General features: G+C 38.2%; 2 protein-coding genes across 2 annotated transcripts; one reads left to right on the top strand and one right to left on the bottom strand.

The window, feature by feature from the left end:
• Window positions 1-1,120: 1,120 nt before the first annotated feature.
• PSMF1 (proteasome inhibitor subunit 1) lies at window positions 1,121-14,055 on the top strand. The gene is made up of 7 exons (XM_053696816.1): window positions 1,121-1,312; window positions 1,465-1,614; window positions 9,945-10,027; window positions 10,117-10,275; window positions 10,822-10,896; window positions 11,008-11,154; window positions 13,647-14,055. The coding sequence occupies exons 1-7, from the start codon at window positions 1,178-1,180 to the stop codon at window positions 13,696-13,698; spliced, it is 801 nt and encodes a 266-aa protein (XP_053552791.1). The 5' UTR covers window positions 1,121-1,177; the 3' UTR covers window positions 13,699-14,055.
• TMEM74B (transmembrane protein 74B) lies at window positions 14,005-16,108 on the bottom strand. Its single transcript, XM_053696817.1, has one exon. It carries the CDS (start codon window positions 15,944-15,946, stop codon window positions 15,284-15,286), a length of 663 nt encoding a protein of 220 aa, XP_053552792.1. The 5' UTR covers window positions 15,947-16,108; the 3' UTR covers window positions 14,005-15,283.
• Between the last annotated feature and the right edge of the window lie 2,509 nt (window positions 16,109-18,617).

The following is an 18,617-nucleotide window of genomic DNA, read 5'->3' on the forward strand; positions in this document are numbered from 1 at the left end:
CCCATATAGAAGTATTTAAAAAAAACGTCACTTTGTAAGCAGTGGGTTGATATTTGGGGGTCTGTATCTTTAAATTTCCACAGTAAAATCTTACCATATCGTTGGATATCATAGAGGGGTGTGTGTACGACTCACCTGCATTGACAAATTATTGGTCTAATGGGAGATTTTGTTTTTAACCCATATAGAAATATTTCAAAAACGTCACTTTATAAGCAGTGGGTTGATATTTGGGGGTCTGTATCTTTAAATTTCCACAGTTAAATCTTACCATATCTTTGGATATAATAGAGGGGGGGGGGGTGTACGACTCACCTGCATTGACAAATTATTGGTCCAATGGGAGATTTTATTTTTCTCACGTATTTCAAAAACGTCACTTTATAAGCAGTGGGTTGATATTTGGGGCTCTGTATCTTTAAATTTCCACAGTTAAATCTTACCATATTTTTGGATATCATAGAGGGGGGAGGGTGTACGACTCACCTGCATTGACAAATTATTGGTCCAATGGGAGATTTTGTTTTGAACCCATATAGAAGTATTTCAAAAACGTCACTTTGTAAGCAGTGGGTTGATATTTGTGGGTCTGTATCTTTAAATTTCCACAGTAAAATCTTACATATTGCACATTATAGAGGGTGATGTATGTGTGACAACTGTGTAATCATTATTTTATTTATTACATTATGTTACAAATTGCACTATGTATTTTGCAGTGTCTGATAGCATTACCACTGATTAAGTGTCTGATGGCTTGACTCCAGTTAGATGAGTTTCCCAGTATCAGAGTTGAAAGACAATGTTCAAATCTCTGTCTTTCTGTTATAAAGCAGCCTCTCATTAGAATCCCAGCTCACTCCTTTGTCACAGTTCGTGTTTCTTTTATGTTCAGCATAGGCCCAGATAACAACTCCTGGCAAAGCACACAGCTATAGAAGTAACACAGCAGTGCCCTATTGATTTCAGTCACCCACCCTTCTGCTAATCTGCTTCCCCGACTCTCTATACCATGTGATCACTGCAGTTACTTGCTGCTGTGACGTCAGAAGGTCCTTTAGAGGAATGGGAACTAGCCTCTACACTAAAATTACTTCGCATATTTCATTTGCGCCGGAAGTTGCATCTGGTTGTCGGAAGTGTAATTGTTTCGGGAAGTGATCACTTAGGTTATGAAATGGCAGGTCCAGGATTAGAGCTTCTGTTTGCTTCTGTGCGCCCTGTGTTGTCTCGGCCCCAGGATGCTCTTGTCTGCTTCATACACTGGGAGTTCGTGAGTCATGGCTTACGATGCGTGGGCATGGGGGACAAAGTAAGTCGATATTTACAGAGTAACAATTGCATGCTCCCACATATGATGAACGACACGAATGCCTGCGTTTGTTGTTCTCCCACACGTGTGCAAATGTGTACGCGAAGAGCATTTGTTTGGTATTTAATATATCCGTTGGTTGGTACCCGCAGGCTGGCGCTGATGAGAAGGGATCTGAGCTACTACCGGAGGGCTGGTGTGACAATAAAGAGCTCTACACTCTTCGCTACGGCAAAAATGACACGTCTGAAGTTCTGCTCAAAGCTTTACCCGTGGAGAACACATTGATTGTGAACGTACTGGTGAGAATCTTGACATCAGACTTCACCATTATCACACATCTCTGAATACTAGGGTTGGGAGGTGTCCCAGGAGAATATATATCTGGACCCCTAAAAAAACATACATTTAAGTCTACCAAGCGCAACTCAGGTTGATGCAATAAAAATATAGTATCAGTCATATCAAATCAATGGTAGCCAAAGGGGATAAGAATATAATCATTGCTTTGTGTTACTGGCAACCAGTTGTTTTTCGTTTTACTTGTGGAGTGCCCCGTATTCAGTTGTGCTGCATATTATTGGTGCACAATAACACTGATTTATGGTAAACAAGTTAGAGATATATAAAACTGACACACAAGAAAATAATTAAAAAAAAGAAAGATATTTACTGGCAGAACAAAAGTACAATTAGGGTGATAATGATTGGGAGGAGCCTATGGTACAGTATAGTTTGGAGGGATCACTGCAGACAGCTCTGCTACCTTCAGGGATAAGCACAGACCAAGGCTGTGGCAGACATTTTCCAAAGTACAGACATTGGCGAAGGACACCAAGGTACATTTCAAATTAAAACATCAAAAAACACTCTTTTACAGAGAGGGTAGTAGATACATGGTGGAATAGCCATCCTGCAGAAGTGGTAGAGACCGTTAAGTAGTTTAAACATGAATGGGATAGGCATAAGGTTATGCTAGATATTAGATAAGGCCAGGAACTAATGAAAGTATTCAGAAAATTAGGCAGACTAAATAGGCCGAATGGTTCCTATCTGCCGACATATTCTATCGGCTAGATTCCTAGTTGTGCGTTAAGGTAAAAAAGCAGCGTTAACAGGTCTTAATGCTGCTTTTTTATGCCTGCTGCTATTACGAGTCTTGCAGATATAGGTGTCCCGCACACTTTTTTGGCCTTACCGCAAACCTACTTACATAAACTTCGTAAAGCCTTTTTTCTATGCGCTGGTATTACAAGTTTGTCCTGGGAGGCCAATAAGTGAGCAGTAAACCCTATAACGACAAGATCCGTAACGCATTTTAAAGTCAGTAGTTATGAGCTTTACACTACAACGCTGTAGCATAAAACTCATAACTAAAGTGCTAAAAAGTACACTAACACCAATAAACTACCTTTTAACCCCTAATCTGCCGCTCCGGACATCGCCGCCACTATAGTAAACATATTAACCCCTAAACCGCCGCACTCCCGCCTTGCAAACACTAGTTAAATATTATTAACCCCTAATCTGCTGTCCCTAACATCGCCGCCACCTACATTATACTTATTAACCCCTAATCTTCCGCTCCGGACATCGCCACCACCTACATTATATTTATTAACCCCTAATCTGCCATCCCCAACATCGCCGCCACTATTCTAAATGTATTAACCCTTTAAACCTAAGTCTAACCCTAACACCCCCTAACTTAAACATAATTTAAATAAATCTAAATAAAATTCCTATCATTAACTAAATTATTCCTATTTAAAACTAAAAATTTACCTATAAAATAAACCCTAAGCTAGCTACAATATAACTAATAGTTACATTGTAGCTAGCTTAGGGTTTATTTTTATTTTACAGGCAACTTTGTATTTATTTTAACTAGGTAGAATAGTTATTAAATAGTTAACTATTTAATAACTACCTAGTTAAAATAAATACAAATTTACCTGTAAATTAAAACCTAACCTAAGTTACACTAACACCTAAGCTAACCTTACAATTAAATAAATTCCCTACATTAAATACAATTAAATAAATTAAATAAAATTAGCTAAATTACAAAAAAAAACACTAATTACAGAAAATAAAAAACAAATTACAGATCTTTAAACTAATTACACCTAATCTAATAGCCCTATCAAAATAAAAAAGACCCCAAAATAAAAAAAAACCCTAGCCTAAACTAAACTACCAATAGCCCTTAAAAGGGCTTTTTGCAGGGCATTGCCCCAAAGAAATAAGCTCTTTTACATGTAAAAGAAAATACAAACACCCCCCAACAGTAAAACCCACCACCCACACAACCAACCCCTCAAATAAAAGCCTAACTAAAAAAACCTAAGCTCCCCATTGCCCTGAAAAGGGCATTTGGATGGGCATTGCCCTTAAAAGGGCATTTAGCTCTATTGCTGCCCAAAGCCCTAACCTAAAAAATAAACCTACCCAATACACCCTTAAAATATCCTAACACTAACCCCCGAAGATTCACTTACCGGGAGAAGTCTTCATCCAAGCGGCAAGATGTCCTCAGCGAAGCCGGCAGAAGTTGTCCTCCAGGCGGGCAGAAGTGGTCCTCCAGACGGGTAGAAGTCTTCATCCAGACGGCATCTTCTATCTTTATCCTTCCAACACGGAACAGCCAATAGGATTTTTTCTACCTTAATTCCGATTGGCTGATAGAATTCTATCAGCCAATCGGAATCTAAGGGACGTCATCTTGGATGACATTGCTTAAAGAGATCTTCATGCCGATGAAGACGTCGTTTGAAGAGGATGCTCCGCGCCAGATGACTTGAAGATGGAACCCGTCCGCGTCGGAAGGATGAAGATAGAAGATGTCGTCTGGATGAAGACTTCTGCTGGCTTTGTTGAGGACATCTTCCCGCTTGGATGAAGACTTCTCCCGGTAAGTGAATCTTCGGCGGTTAGTGTTAGGATATTTTAAGGGTGTATTGGGTGGGTTTATTTTTTAGGTTAGGGCTTTGGGCAGCAATAGAGCTAAATGCCCTTTTAATGGCAATGCCCATCCAAATGCCCTTTTCAGGGCAATAGGGGGCTTAGTTTTTTTTAGTTAGGCTTTTATTTGGGGGGTTGGTTGTGTGGGTGGTGGGTTTTACTGTGGGGGGGGGGGGGTGTTTGTGTTTTTTTTTTTACAGGTAAAAGAGCTGATTTCTTTGGGGCATTGCCCCGCAAAAGGCCTTTTTAAGGGCTATTGGTAGTTTAGTTTAGGCTAGGGTTTTTTTTTTTTTGGGGGGGGTCTTTTTTATTTTGATAGGGCTATTAGATTAGGTGTAATTAGTTTAAAGATCTGTAATTTGTTTTTTATTTTCTGTAATTTAGTGTTTGTTTTTTTTGTAATTTAGCTAATTTTATTTAATTTATTTAATTGTATTTAATGTAGGGAATTTATTTAATTGTAGTGTTAGGTGTTAGTGTAACTTAGGTTAGGTTTTATTTTAAAGGTAAATTTGTAATTATTTTAGCTAAGTAGTTATTAAACAGTTAATAACTATTTAGTAACTATCTACCTAGTTAAAATAAATACAAACTTGCCTGTAATATAAAAATAAACCCTAAGCTAGCTACAATGTAACAGTTATATTGTAGCTATCTTAGGGTTTATTTTATAGGTAAGTATTTAGTTGTAAATAGGAATAATTTAGGTAATGATAGGAATTTTATTTAGATTTATTTAAATTATATTTAAGTTAGGGGGTGTTAGGGTTAGACTTAGATTTAGGGGTTAATACATTTAATATAGTGGCGGCGACGTTGGAGGCAGCAGATTAGGGGTTAATAAGTGTAGGTAGGTTGTGGCGACATTGGGGGTGGGAGATTAGGGGTTAATAATATAATGTAGGTGTCGGCGATGTTGGGGGCAGCAGATTAGGGGTTAATAAGTATAATGTAGGTGGCAGCGATGTCCGGAGCGGCAGATTAGGGGTTAATAAGTATAATGTAGGTGTCGGCGATGTTGGGGGTGGCAGATTAGGGGTTAATAAGTGTAAGATTAGGGGTGTTTAGACTCGGGGTTCATGTTAGGGTGTTAGGTGTAAACATAAAATGTGCTTCCCCATAGGAATCAATGGGGTTGCGTTACTGAGTTTTACGCTGCTTTTTGGCAGATGTTAGACTTTTTCTCAGCCAGCTCTCCCCATTGATGTCTATGGGGAAATCGTGCACGAGCACGTACACCCAGCTCACCGCTCATTTAAGCAGCGCTAGTATTGGAGTGCGGTACGGAGCACAATTTTGTCTTCTACGCTCACATTTTGTCTTTTAACGCCGGGTTTATAAAAACCTGTAATACCAGCGCTGTAGGTAAGTGAGCGGTGAGAAAAAACTGCACGGTAGCACCACACAGCTCATAAAGCAAGACTCGTAATCTAGCCGTTAGTTTCTATAAGTCAGGAGAGCGACACTTTGCTGTCAAATGGGCTGCACATTGGACGCCCATGGTCTTGTTCCACAAGTACAAATTAGTCATCTAATCAAACAAGTTAAAAATAACATTTATGAAAAAAGACTGCTTGTGGTATTACCTTTTATTTTTTTATGGTTATATTGAGAGTCTGCAACTCCTGACCAAACCCACACACCTTGATGTTAATTGCATGATCATCATGGTTGGTTACTTGGTTACGTAAGGTTTGCCAGAGTAGGCAGCGGCCTTCTACACACAGACACCAGCACCACGCTACCACAAAGATTAAGGAATTGGGATGGGTCACGACTCAGGTGACTGCAGGCAGCTTGCTTCTTCCCTCACTTTCCCGCTACTAAGCGTGGCGCCGCTTGGTTAAGGAGGAGTGAGGACCAGCATTCATCTGTCCCACTCCTCCCTCCCCTCCCCAAACCGGTGGTGGATACTGCAAGGGCCAGTCACGGACACCAGTGTCTGTGTACGGACACCTTGTCTATCCCTGGCTACCTTGTGATAAAGGGGTAGTAAACAGCTACTAATTACAAGACATTTCTGCTGTGTTAAAGGATACTGAACCCAATTTTTTTTTTCTTTAATGATTCAGATAGAGCATGCAATTTTAAGCAACTTTCTAATTTACTCCTATTATCATTTTTTTTTTGTTCCCTTGGTATCTTTATTTGAAAGCAGGAATGTAAGCTTAGGAGCCGGGCCATTTTTTGGTTCAGCACCTGGGTAGCGCTTGCTGATTGGTGGCTAAATGTAGCCACCAATCATCAAGCACTACCCAGTGTGCTGAACCAAAAATGGGCCAGCTACGATTGACTAAAGCATGAGTCGTCATTTAACACAGACATAAACTATGCGTTACAGGCGGAGGAATGGCGCAATGTATAACATTGCCCATCATTTCCTTTTTTATTACAAATATTGTTAATGATTACGTTAAAATCACTTTAACAATTCTCTCTGAATTTCACTTATTATGTAATGACTGATACCCCCACAAACATACAAGGCAACAACTAAATGCAGCCACCAATCAGCAAGCACTACCCAGGTGCTGAAGCAAAGATGGGCTGGCTCGTAAGCTTTACATTGCTGCTTTTTCAAATAAAGATACAAAGAGAATGAAGTAAAATTTATAATAGCAATAAATTAGAAAGTTGCTTAAAATTGCATGCTCTATCTGAATCATAAAAAAATTGGGTTCAGTGTCCCTTTAACATTGTCTTTAGCTGCAATTGTTATTTCAATATTCAATCTCCATCCACCATTTGCCTTGGAGGAGCCAGTCTTGAGTCTGCAAACAACAAGGTTAGTCATGATCAAAATGTTAGTATAAAGTTGTTGTTTTTTTTGCAGTTCTTATCCGTTAAAGCAAATTAGCAAAAATATATATAGCATGGTTAGCGTCAAGAAGTCTGCAATGTGCATTTCTAGCTCAGAATTACAAAAAACGTCATTTTCAAAAAAATATATATGAAAAGAGGACAAAATAGACATTGAAAGTACATTCCAAAGTTATTTTACTATGCATAACTAAACATTTTATATAACAATCTCAAGGTGTTTACTATCCTTTTAAAACTATCTCCTCACACGCTTATATTTAACCCCTTAACGACCAAGGACGTACGCCACACGTCCTAAAAAAAAATACACTTAATGACCGAGGACGTGTGGCGTACGTCCTTGGTCTGGAAAGCAGCTGGAAGCGATTCTGCTCGCTTCCAGCTGCTTTCCGGTTATTGCAGTGATGCCTCGATATGGAGGCATCCTGCAATAACCCCCCTTGGCCATCCGATGCAGAGAGAGCCACTCTGTGGCCCTCTCTGCACCGGACATCGATGGCCGGTATCGTTGGTGGGTGGGAGCTTACCTGGGAGGCGGGTGGGCGGCCATCGATGCTCTGTATGGAGTGGAGGGGGGCGGGACCCACGGGGGCGCGCACGGGAGCGCGCGCGTGCACGGGGGTTGGTGGGCGTGCACGGGGCGGGAGCGGGTGGGAACCGCGACACTACAGAAAAACATAAAGTAAAAAGTAAAAAAAAGAAAGAAAGATTAAACTTTAATAATATAATCTAAGGGATCTGGAAGGGGTGGGGGGTTGGTCTTGGTGGGGGGGAAAGCTACACTACAGAAAAGGGCTTTTTTTTTAATAAAAAGGCACATTTTTTGCAAAACTGGGTACTGGCAGACAGCTGCCAGTACCCAAGATGGCGCCCATTAAGGCAGAGGGGAAGGGTTAGAGAGCTGTTAGGTGGGGGATCAGTGAGGTTGGGGTCTAAGGGGGGATCATACACATCAGCATATGTAAATATGCTTTTTTTTTTAAAAAAAAAAGGGCCAAATACCTTTTTATTTTAGTACTGGCAGAGTTTCTGCCAGTACTTAAGATGGCGGGGACAATTGTGGGGTGGGGGAGGGAAGAGAACTGTTTGGGAGGGATCAGGGGGTCTGATGTTTCAGGTGGGAGGCTGAGCTCTACACTACATCTAAAATTAACCCTGCAAGCTCCCTACAAGCTACATAATTAACCCCTTCACTGCTAGCCATAATACACGTGTGATGCGCAGCGGCATTTAGAGGCCTTCTAATTACCAAAAAGCAAAGCCAAAGCCATATATGTCTGCTATTTCTGAACAAAGGGGATCCCAGAGAAGCATTTACAACCATTTGTGCCATAATTGCACAAGCTGTTTGTAAATAATTTCAGTGAGAAACCTAAAATTGAGAAAAATTTAACTTTTTTTTTAATTTGATCGCATTTGGCGGTGAAATGGTGGCATAAAATATACCAAAATTGGCCTAGATCAATACTTGGGGTTGTCTACTACACTACACTAAAGCTAAAACTATCCCAAAAAGCTCCCTAATTAACCCCTTCACTGCTGGGTATAATACACGTATGGTGCGCAGTGGCATTTAGAGGCCTTCTAATTACCAAAAAGCAACGCCAAAGTCATATATGTCTGCTATTTCTGAACAAAGGGGATCCCAGATAAGAATTTACAACAATTTATGCCATAATTGCACAAGCTGTTTGTAAATAATTTAAGTTAGAAACCAAAAGTTTGTGAAAAAATTTGTGAAAAGTGAACGATTTTTTGTATTTGATCGCATTTGGCGGTGAAATGGTGGTATGAAATATACCAAAATTGGCCTAGATCAATACTTTGGGATGTCTACTAAAAAAAAATATATACATGTCAATGGATATTCAGAGATTCCTGAAAGATATCAGTGTTCTAATGTAACTAGCGCTAATTTTGAAAAGAAATGGTTTGGAAATAGCAAAGTGCTACTTGTATTTATGGCCCTATAGTTTACAAAAAAAGCAAAGAACTTGTAAACATTGGGTATTTCTAAACTCAGGACAAAATTTAGAAACTATTTAGCACGGGTGTTTTTTTGTGGTTGTAGATGTGTAACAGATTTTGGGGGTCAAAGTTAGAAAAAGTGTGTTTTTTTTCCATTTTTTCCTCATATTTTATAAATTTTTTTTATAGTAAATTATAAGATATGATGAAAATAATGGTATCTTTAGAAAGTCCATTTAATGGCGAGAAAAACGGTATATAATATGTGTGGGTACAGTAAATGAGTAAGAGGAAAATTACAGCTAAACACAAACACCTCCAAAAATGTAAAAATAGCCTTGGTCCCAAACGGACAGAAAATGGAAAAGTGCTGTGGTCATTAAGGGGTTAAAGGGACACTAAACACATTTTTTTTTTTCTTTCGTGATTCAGATAAAGAATGCAATTTTAAGCAACTTTCTAATTTACACCTATTATCAATTTTTCTTCGTTCTCTTGCTATCTTTATTTAAAAAGCAGGAATGTGATGCATAGGTGCCGGCCCATTTTTGGTTGAGAACCTGTGTTATGCTTGCTTATTGGTGGGTAAATATCAGCCTCCAATAAGCAAGCGCTATCCATGGTGCTGAACCTAAAATGGGCTGGCTGCTAAGATTTACATTCCTGCTTTTAAAATAAAGATAGCAAGAGAACAAAGAGAAATTGATAATAGTAGTAAATTAGAAAGTTGCTTAAAATTGCATTCTCTATCCGAATCATGAAATAAAAAATTTGGGTTCAGTGTCCCTTTAAGGAAAGTGCTGGATCTCACATCTCCCTCTATTGTTACTCTTTTAGCTCCTCAATTCGCATCTATATGAAATGTCATCCTCCACAGGAACTCCAAACTGAGAAGGTCTGTGATCTAACCCTAAGTATGGAAGAATTCATTGATCATGATAGCCTGCAGCAATATGACAGGTGATAGCATAGGATCAGCTTTCACTGGCACGTGGCATTATATGCAATATCTGAATCCCTTTTTTCTTTCTTTCTGCATTCGCTTACAGAGTTTATAAAAATCTCTCTGAACTGAGGTCTCGTTTTGTTTCTGAAATTATATCTCCACTATTGTGGTCCAAAGAAGAGAAGAAAGAGGTGACATCAGAACCCAAGCAAGATCCACTGAGGGTTCCCAACAGAGATCCAAGATCGCATCCAACTCCATGGTACGTGACTTTAAAGGGACAATTTACTCCAGAATTTTTATTGTTTAAAATGATAGATAATCCCTTTATTACCAATTCCCCAGTTATGCATAACCAACACCGTTATATAAGTTTACTTTTTACCTGTGATTATCTTGTATCTAAGCCACTGCAGACTGCCCCCTTATTTCAGTTCTTTTGACACTTACAGTTTAGATTACAATGCTGACTCATGAATAACTCAATGTTTTCTATATGGATCACATGAACTAGCTCTGTCTAGCTGTTAAAAACTTTCAAAATGTACTGATATAAGAGACGGCCTTCAAGGGCTAAGAAATTAGCATATGAACCTACCTAGGTTTAGCTTTCAATAAAGGATACAAACAAAATACATTTGATAAAAGTAAATTGGAAAGTTGTTTAAAATTGCATGCCCTATCTGAATCATGAAAGTTTAATTTTGACTAGACTGTCCCTTTTAACTTCTCTCTCTTTCTGTAGCATGTTTGCTTGCAGCCAGTTCCTGTGATTAATCTCTTCATTGCTCTTTTGTTCTTTGCGTAGGTATAACCTCCCAAGCCATCGGACAGACCCTAGACGCAATTTTCCATATGGTGCTGCAGACCTAGATCCATTGGGGTAAATATTTTGTGTGCACAGTTGTAGACAAGACATGCCCAGGATTTACACAGGTGTAGCTGAGACAGCTAGTTTCCATATATGTCTTCACTTTATCTTTTATTCATACAGTGGACACTCTGGAGGCATGGTCTTTGATCCTTTACGTTCTGGACAGCCACGTCCAAGGTTTGACCCTTTAAGGGGACTTCCTCCAGGAGCAGTGCCACCTGGAGCCCGGTTTGACCCCTTTGGGCCTGTTGGTCCTGGGCATCCAGGGTAAGTATCTATCTAGAATTCCTGCTTTATTTTGACAGTATTATTTAAAACTGCTTCAGTGATACAATTCTTAATTGTGAATACATTTTTATTCAGTCATGAGCCTGCGGTCCCTACTAACTTGGCATGAGCACATTTTATGACACAGTACTCTCCAAAATGAAAACTAGATGAAATCAAACAACTTGTGTAAAGGGATAGGTCAAAATTTAAATGTGCATTTTTGCAATATACTTCCTGTTGTATCAGAATTCAAACACCATGCCTGCTCAGGGAGCTGCCAGTGATGTGTATTGCATCAGTAAAGACTTAATTTGTGTCATACAAGCCACTGCTTAATTTCTGAGAAAACACAGTGTTTGAATTTTGTTGTACAGTGCACTTACAGCATATGTGCATATGCCACTGAAACTGTAAAATAACTTTTAGTAGAAGTAAATTGCAAAAATGCTTCTGTTTAAAATTGAAATGCATCCACGCACATTTCAATGATAACTTTTTCTATCCCTTTAAATTAAATTGTCAGATTTTCTGTGAGGAGAGCACTAGTGTAGTGTCAAGTTCATCTCTTGTCCTTTTAAAGGACAATTAAATGCAATAAAATTGCATAATAAAGAAATGCATACTGAAAATGCAATGCAAGAACACTGTTTTTACATTTTAAATTAGTAAAAAAAAAAATCTCTGACAAATTCCTAAGTTACTTTAATTTTTCCTGTGTCATGTGACAGCCATCCCTCTCTCGATGTAGATATCTAGATCTCTCTCCTCTCTCTCTATCATTTCAGAACTTTTTCCACCTTTAATGTGACCTATAAACTGTACAACTGAAATATTTTAGATGGAGGGAAGAAAACAAAAAAATCTAAAATAATGTGGTTGCATAAGTGTGCACACCCTCTTATAACTGGGGATGTAGCTGTGTTCAGAATTAAGCAATCACATTCAAAATCATGTTAAATAGGAGTCAGTACACACCTGCCATCAATTAAAGTGCCTCTGATTAACCCCAAATAAAGTTCACCTGCTCTAGTTGGTCTTTCCTGAAATTTTCTTAGTCGCATCCCACAGCAAAAGCCATGGTCCACAGAGAGCTTCAAAACCATCAGAGGGATCTCATTGTTAAAGGGTATCAGTCAGGAGAAGGGTACAAAAGAATTTCCAAGGCATTAGATATACCATGGAACACAGTGAAGACAGTGATTATCGAGTGAAGAAAATATGGTGCAACAGTGACATTACCAAGAACTGGACATCCCTTGGGAGGCTACCAAGAGGCCTACAGCAACATTAAAGGATCTGCAGGAATATCTGGCAAGTACTGGCTGTGTGGTACATGTGACAACAATCTCACATAGTCTTCATATGTCTGGGCTATGGGGTAGAGTGGCAAGACGAAAGCCTTTTCTTACGAAGAAAAACATCCAGGCTACATTTTGCAAAAACACATCAGAAGTCTCCCAAAGGCATGTGGGAAAAGGTGTTATGGTCTGATGAAACCAAGGTTGAACTTTTTGGCCATAATTCCAAAAGATATGTTTGGCAAAAACACTGCACATCACCAAAAGAACACCATACCCACAGTGAAGCATGGTGGTGGCAGCATCATGCTTTGGGGCTGTTTTTCTTCAGCTGGAACTGGGGCCTTAGTTAAGCTACAGGGAATTATGAACAGTTCCAAATACCAGTCAATATTGGCACAATATCTTCAGGCTTCTGCTAGAAAGCTGTACATGAAGAGGAACTTCATCTTTTAGCATGACGACACAAAGCATACATCCAAATCAACAAAGGAATGGCTTCACCAGAAAAAGATTAAAGTTTTTTGTAATGGCCCAGCCAGAGCCCAGACCTGAATCCGATTTGAAAATATGTGGGGTGATCTGAAGAGGGCTGTGCACAGGAGATGCCCTTGAAATCTGACAGATTTGGAGTGATTTTGCAAAGAAGAGTGGGCAAATCATGCCAAGTCGTGCCATGCTGATAAACTCATACCCAAAAAGACTGAGTGCTATAATAAAATCAAAAGGTGCTCCAACAAAGTATTAGTTTAAGGGTGTGCACACTTATGCAACCATATTATTTTATTTTTATATTTTTTTCTTCCCTCTAACTAAAACATTTCAGTTTGTTTTTCAATTGAGTTGTACAGTTTATAGGTCACATTAAAGGTGGAAAAAGTTCTGAAATGATTTATCTTTGTCTCTTTTTTACATCACAGAAACCTGACATTTTAACAGGGGTGTGTAGACTTTTTTTTTATCCACTGTGTGCATATTATCTCTATCTCTCTCATTATAAATATTGTGAACTCTTGCACATGTTCAGTAGGAGCTGGAGCCTTAGATAGTGTGAGTATAAATGATTGTGCACATTTTCATAATGGAAGTAAATTAGAATTTATTTATTTTTTATTCCATGCTATATCTGAATTTATGAAAGTGTAATTCTGACTTTAGCATCCCTTTTAACCTTTGTCTGTTCTTCTTTAGGCCTGACCCAAATCACCTCCCACCTCCAGGATATGATGACATGTTCTTGTGATGCCACATCTCTATCTGCATTGACCCATTCAGATCACTGGTTTCTTTAATGTTCTGCGTTAAACCTTCTTCCTTAAAGAGAGCAATTACAGTAAAAGTCTGCAGATCTGCATTGTCACCTTACAGTTACATAGCCATGTACATCTCCTTTTGTTTTTAACACAGTGCAAGTTATGCAAGTGCCTATTTCCATAAAGATTTAGTTTTGTTTCAAGTGCACTTTTGCATAGATGTTTTGTCCCATTCCTTACGTCTGCTGTTTCCCCTTTGTACAGAGGATCCCCCTTCTGTAAATTAGCAAAAAAAGTTTATTCTTTTTTTATTTATTAAAGTGAAATAAATAGCTGCTTGTACATAATTCTTGGCTTATTGCTAATTATTACATTTCACATGATACTAACCTGCATGAGATTGTATACCTGACACATCTCCGAATACAGAATGATCACAGCACTGGGATTTGAGACTGTTTTTGCACCAGTAAATATTAAAGGTTAAGACGTGACCAGTTGTTACCCAGAGATCTGTCCAACTTATCTGAATATCTTAGTTGCAGATTCAGATATTCCACCTATTTCACAAACTAGTCAGTGGAAATATTCCAGCTTTCCACTTGGATGAGAATTCTTAAAATCATATATTCAAACATACAGTGTGACACTACTACAAAGATGTGGCTTGACAATCTATACATATTACATAAAACAGTCAATTTAACAGCCACGCTATTTGTGTGTGTGTTTGCTTGTATATGTTTGAATATGTAAAGCTGTGTGTCTTAAATACACATTCTAGATTAATTTGAAATGCATAGCAAATGTTTGCATTGAAGTGCACACAAACTGTGTAGTATGCAGCCTAGATACTCTGAACTCCATCTGTTGCATTTGCTCAGAGTGTCTTTGGTGATGCTGTGACTTTCAAATTTTACTAGAATGTCTCTTAAAATTCTGCTTTGGATGCCTTTTGGCGTGCTTTGTACATACTACTATATCTGTGTATGTTGCACATGCAGTACTGTGTATGTTCTCTGTGCTTATTGTTGCTGTAACTATATTTTTTATCTTTGGATCTGTAAATGTCATTTTGGCTTACTTGGCATGCGTGACTGTCTCTCTAGATGGGTAATGGAATGTTTGTTTTTTACAATTCAATATTAATTTTCAGACTTACACCAAAGTATATGAAATTCTACACTCAATTGTTATATTTGATACAGGTAAAATTGCCAAAGGGGAACAATGTGAAAATATTCTACTGCTACAATTCTGTCCACTCCTCCCTTTTTTTTTTTTTTTTGCCTTTTTATGTTTTGTATTTTTGGCTTTAGACTGTGTACTTGTCTTTTGTAAGAATTTTTGTGTGTAAATGTCTTTTATTTTCTTGTGTTCTCATCTTTATTTGCTACATCCAATATAATTGTGAGGTAATGAATACAAATTTTCTTTGTTAAATATTTCATGTTCTTTTACATATCTGCTACCTACCATCCTAGTGTCACACCTGTAATTCCTAATTCCCAATAATATATTATCATCATTATTGGTTTTATAGTAGATTCCAGTCATTGAGTAGTTCTTGGCATATTATGTCTGCTGGTGATTTTGAATAACAATACCAGTCATTTCGAGCACCTCATGTTCCACCAACACCTGCCCCCCATCCTCACCTAATTGTCTCATCCTTAGGTTTAATGAGCCATATGTTTTCCGTGGTCCCCTGGATGCAGTAAATGTCCTCCTGTGGTAAAGTTCCCCTTTACATATAGATACCATAAGCAAAATTGATAGAAGTGTCCCTCCCAAGGTGAGAAGGCCCAAACCAGCAATAATACATTTGTCCAGGTGTGCTCCTAGTCGTGCATAGTAAAGCTCTAATCTCTCCATTTCACGTGCAGAGACAGAGTCTGGGCCAACTCTCACCTCCCTGGGGATTGTGTAAGCTAATGCAACAAGGATGACACCACTGATTAAGAGGACAAGAGAACAAATGAACCCATAGTCAACTGAATGAGTAGCTGCACTGGGCTTGTGACTGTCATCAGAATTAGGAGACCCATTCTCTTTGTCTGATGGTTCCCTCACTTCTGACAGTGTGTTGTACTGTTCATTGTCCTGCAGATCTTCTACAATATCTTCATATGTTGGGTTCTCAAACCCTCTAACAGTTGAGCAATCAACAGATGGGTGGTCATTTGGTCCATGTCCTGTCCTTAGATCATGTAGCTCTAAGTGCTGTGAAGAAGCCATAGCAAGATACGTGTGCCACTCATCATTGGCCCAGCAGAGTACATTAGATCCACACAGACACAAATGAAGACCGCTTGATTTACAGCACTGTAAAAAAAAAAAAAAAAAAAATTAGAAATATTTCCATTTAAGGGATATTCTAGTGAAATTTATATTATAAGTTTTGTGTTTCAAATTAAAATCAATTTGATTTTTGTTTAATGCTTTTCCACATCCAGATTTGTGTTTGCTGCACATCCTCTTCTGGTGAAGTGTCATGATGGGTATGTGAGATACACAACTACATTTTAAACCTAATTATGTCCCTTTCTTTTTATTGATTTTGAATGTTCTAGATTTTTTTTATTACATATGAATCCATGTTATCTGCATTCTGTTAAACCAAATATATATGTGTTTTATGTTTTTCTTTAGGCAAAAATCTTCCTATAAGATCGTTAAACAAGTGCTGTTAAATGGTACTTACTAAATACCTACCATGGTCACTGAAATGTCTGTCCTAAACTTAGTTTGAATGGAAAAAACATAAATTGAAATAATGTTCTGGAGTCCCTATTGCCTAATAATTTACTATTTAAGTTAATAACCAATGGAAAATGCTCCTGTGACAATTTATTTTGGGAGATAACAGCTCTGTAATAGTATTCACTAGGAGTAAGCAATTGTATTAATAACAATCAGGTATGGTTTTCATCTACTGATGAAACATGTAGAACATTTTTTGGATTATTAAATTACGCTTCAAGTCTACAGCACTGGCTCTAATAGCACCAAACATGTGGGCAATGCTCCCTGATGATTCAAAGGGGGTCAATTTATCAAACTCCGTACGGAGCTTTATGCCCTGTTTTTCTGGTGAGCCTTCAGGCTCCCCAGAAACACAAGTTATGAAGCAGATGTGCGGTGGACATGTTACGCTACATCGTATCATGTCCGTCTGCACTATAATAAATATACCCCAAATGATTCACACAGAATGAAGGAACCACAATATTATAATTAAAGGGACAGTCTACGCCAGAATTTGTATTACTTAAAAAGATAGCTAATCACTTTATTACCCATTCCCCAGTTTTGCATTACCAACATGGTTAGATTAATATACTTTTTACCTCTGTGATCACTTTGTATCTAACCCTCTGCAGACTGCCCCTTTATCTTAGAGCTTTTGACAAACTTCCATTTTGCCAATCAGTGCTGACTCATAAATAACTATGGGAGTGAGCACAATGTTATCTATATGGCACACGTTAACTAGCACTGTCTAGCTGTGAAAAACTGTCAAAATGCACTGAGATAAGAGGCGGCCTTAAAGTGCTTAGAAATTAGCATATAAATCAACCTAGTTTTAGATTTCAACAAAGAATACCAAAAGAACAAAGCAACTGATGATAAAAGTAAATTGGAACATTGTTTATAATTGTATGCCCTATCTGAATCATGAAAGTTTAATTTTGAGTAGACTGTCCCTTTTAACCTTTCAAAATATTTTAAAATATGTATCTGCAACAGTGTTTATAAAAACCACCATTAAAGGGCCACTGTAAGTAAATATTTTCTATGCCTGTTACTAACTAACTACCCCAAATACGCTTTTTATCAATAGCATTTCATTAACATATCTCTACCGTATATCAGAAATCTTGTATGCAAATTTAATTGTTTTCCAAACCCACTCCTTGGGTATCCTTTGCTCTGTACCAATCCGTTTACAATACCTAGGTTTCAAAATGGCGCTTTAAACACAATTTAATTGGTTTAAGTATTTTGAACACACAGTGCTGAAAATAGTGGGCAGGATAACGTGACATCGGGGAATAAAAGATATAACTTTTATAACGTTATGAAACTTCGTTTTGGAGAAAATATAGGTCAGTAGGTTTTAATTAATGTTTATTAACTTTAATATGTTAGTTGTTTGGCTTAAAAATTATAACAGAAAGTAATCCTTTAACTTAAACTGTTATACATCCTTGGAAAACAACAATTTTAGTTACTCTAAATAGTATGTATAATAGCACTATATGGCTATTCTTAAAGGGATATGAAACCCATTTTTTTTTTCTTTCATGATTCACATAGAGCATGCGATTTTAACCCCTTAAGGACCAAGGATGTACGCTGTACGTCCTAAAAAAAAAATACACTTAATGACCGAGGACGTATGGCGTACGTCCTTGGTCTTGGAAAGCGGTGGAAGCGATCCTGATCCGGTTATTGTAGTGATGCCTCGATATCGAGGCATCCTGCAATAACCCTCCTTGGCCATCCGATGCAGAGAGAGCCACTCTGTGGCCCTCTCTGCACCGGACATCGATGGCCGATATCGTTGGTGGGTGAGCGGCCATCGATGCATCTTCTGATGCAAGAGGTGGGCGGGGACACGAACGGCTACACTACAGAAAAAATGTAAAAGAAAAGTGGGGTAACATTTAATTTAAAAAAAAAAAGCATCTAAGGGATCTGGGAGGGGGGTTGTTCTTTGGAGGGGGGAAGCTACACTAGAGAATTTTTTTTAAAAAAAAGCATTTTTTTTTTTTGTAAATTGGGTACTGGCAGACAGCTGCCAGTACCCAAGATGGCTCCCAATAAGGTAGAGGGGGAGGGTTAGAGAGCTGGTTGGGGGCTAATCCTACACATCAACATATGTAAATATGCTTAAAAAATTAAG

This window comes from Bombina bombina, unplaced genomic scaffold, assembly GCF_027579735.1.
Source record: "Bombina bombina isolate aBomBom1 unplaced genomic scaffold, aBomBom1.pri scaffold_1074, whole genome shotgun sequence".
NCBI lineage: Eukaryota > Metazoa > Chordata > Amphibia > Anura > Bombinatoridae > Bombina > Bombina bombina.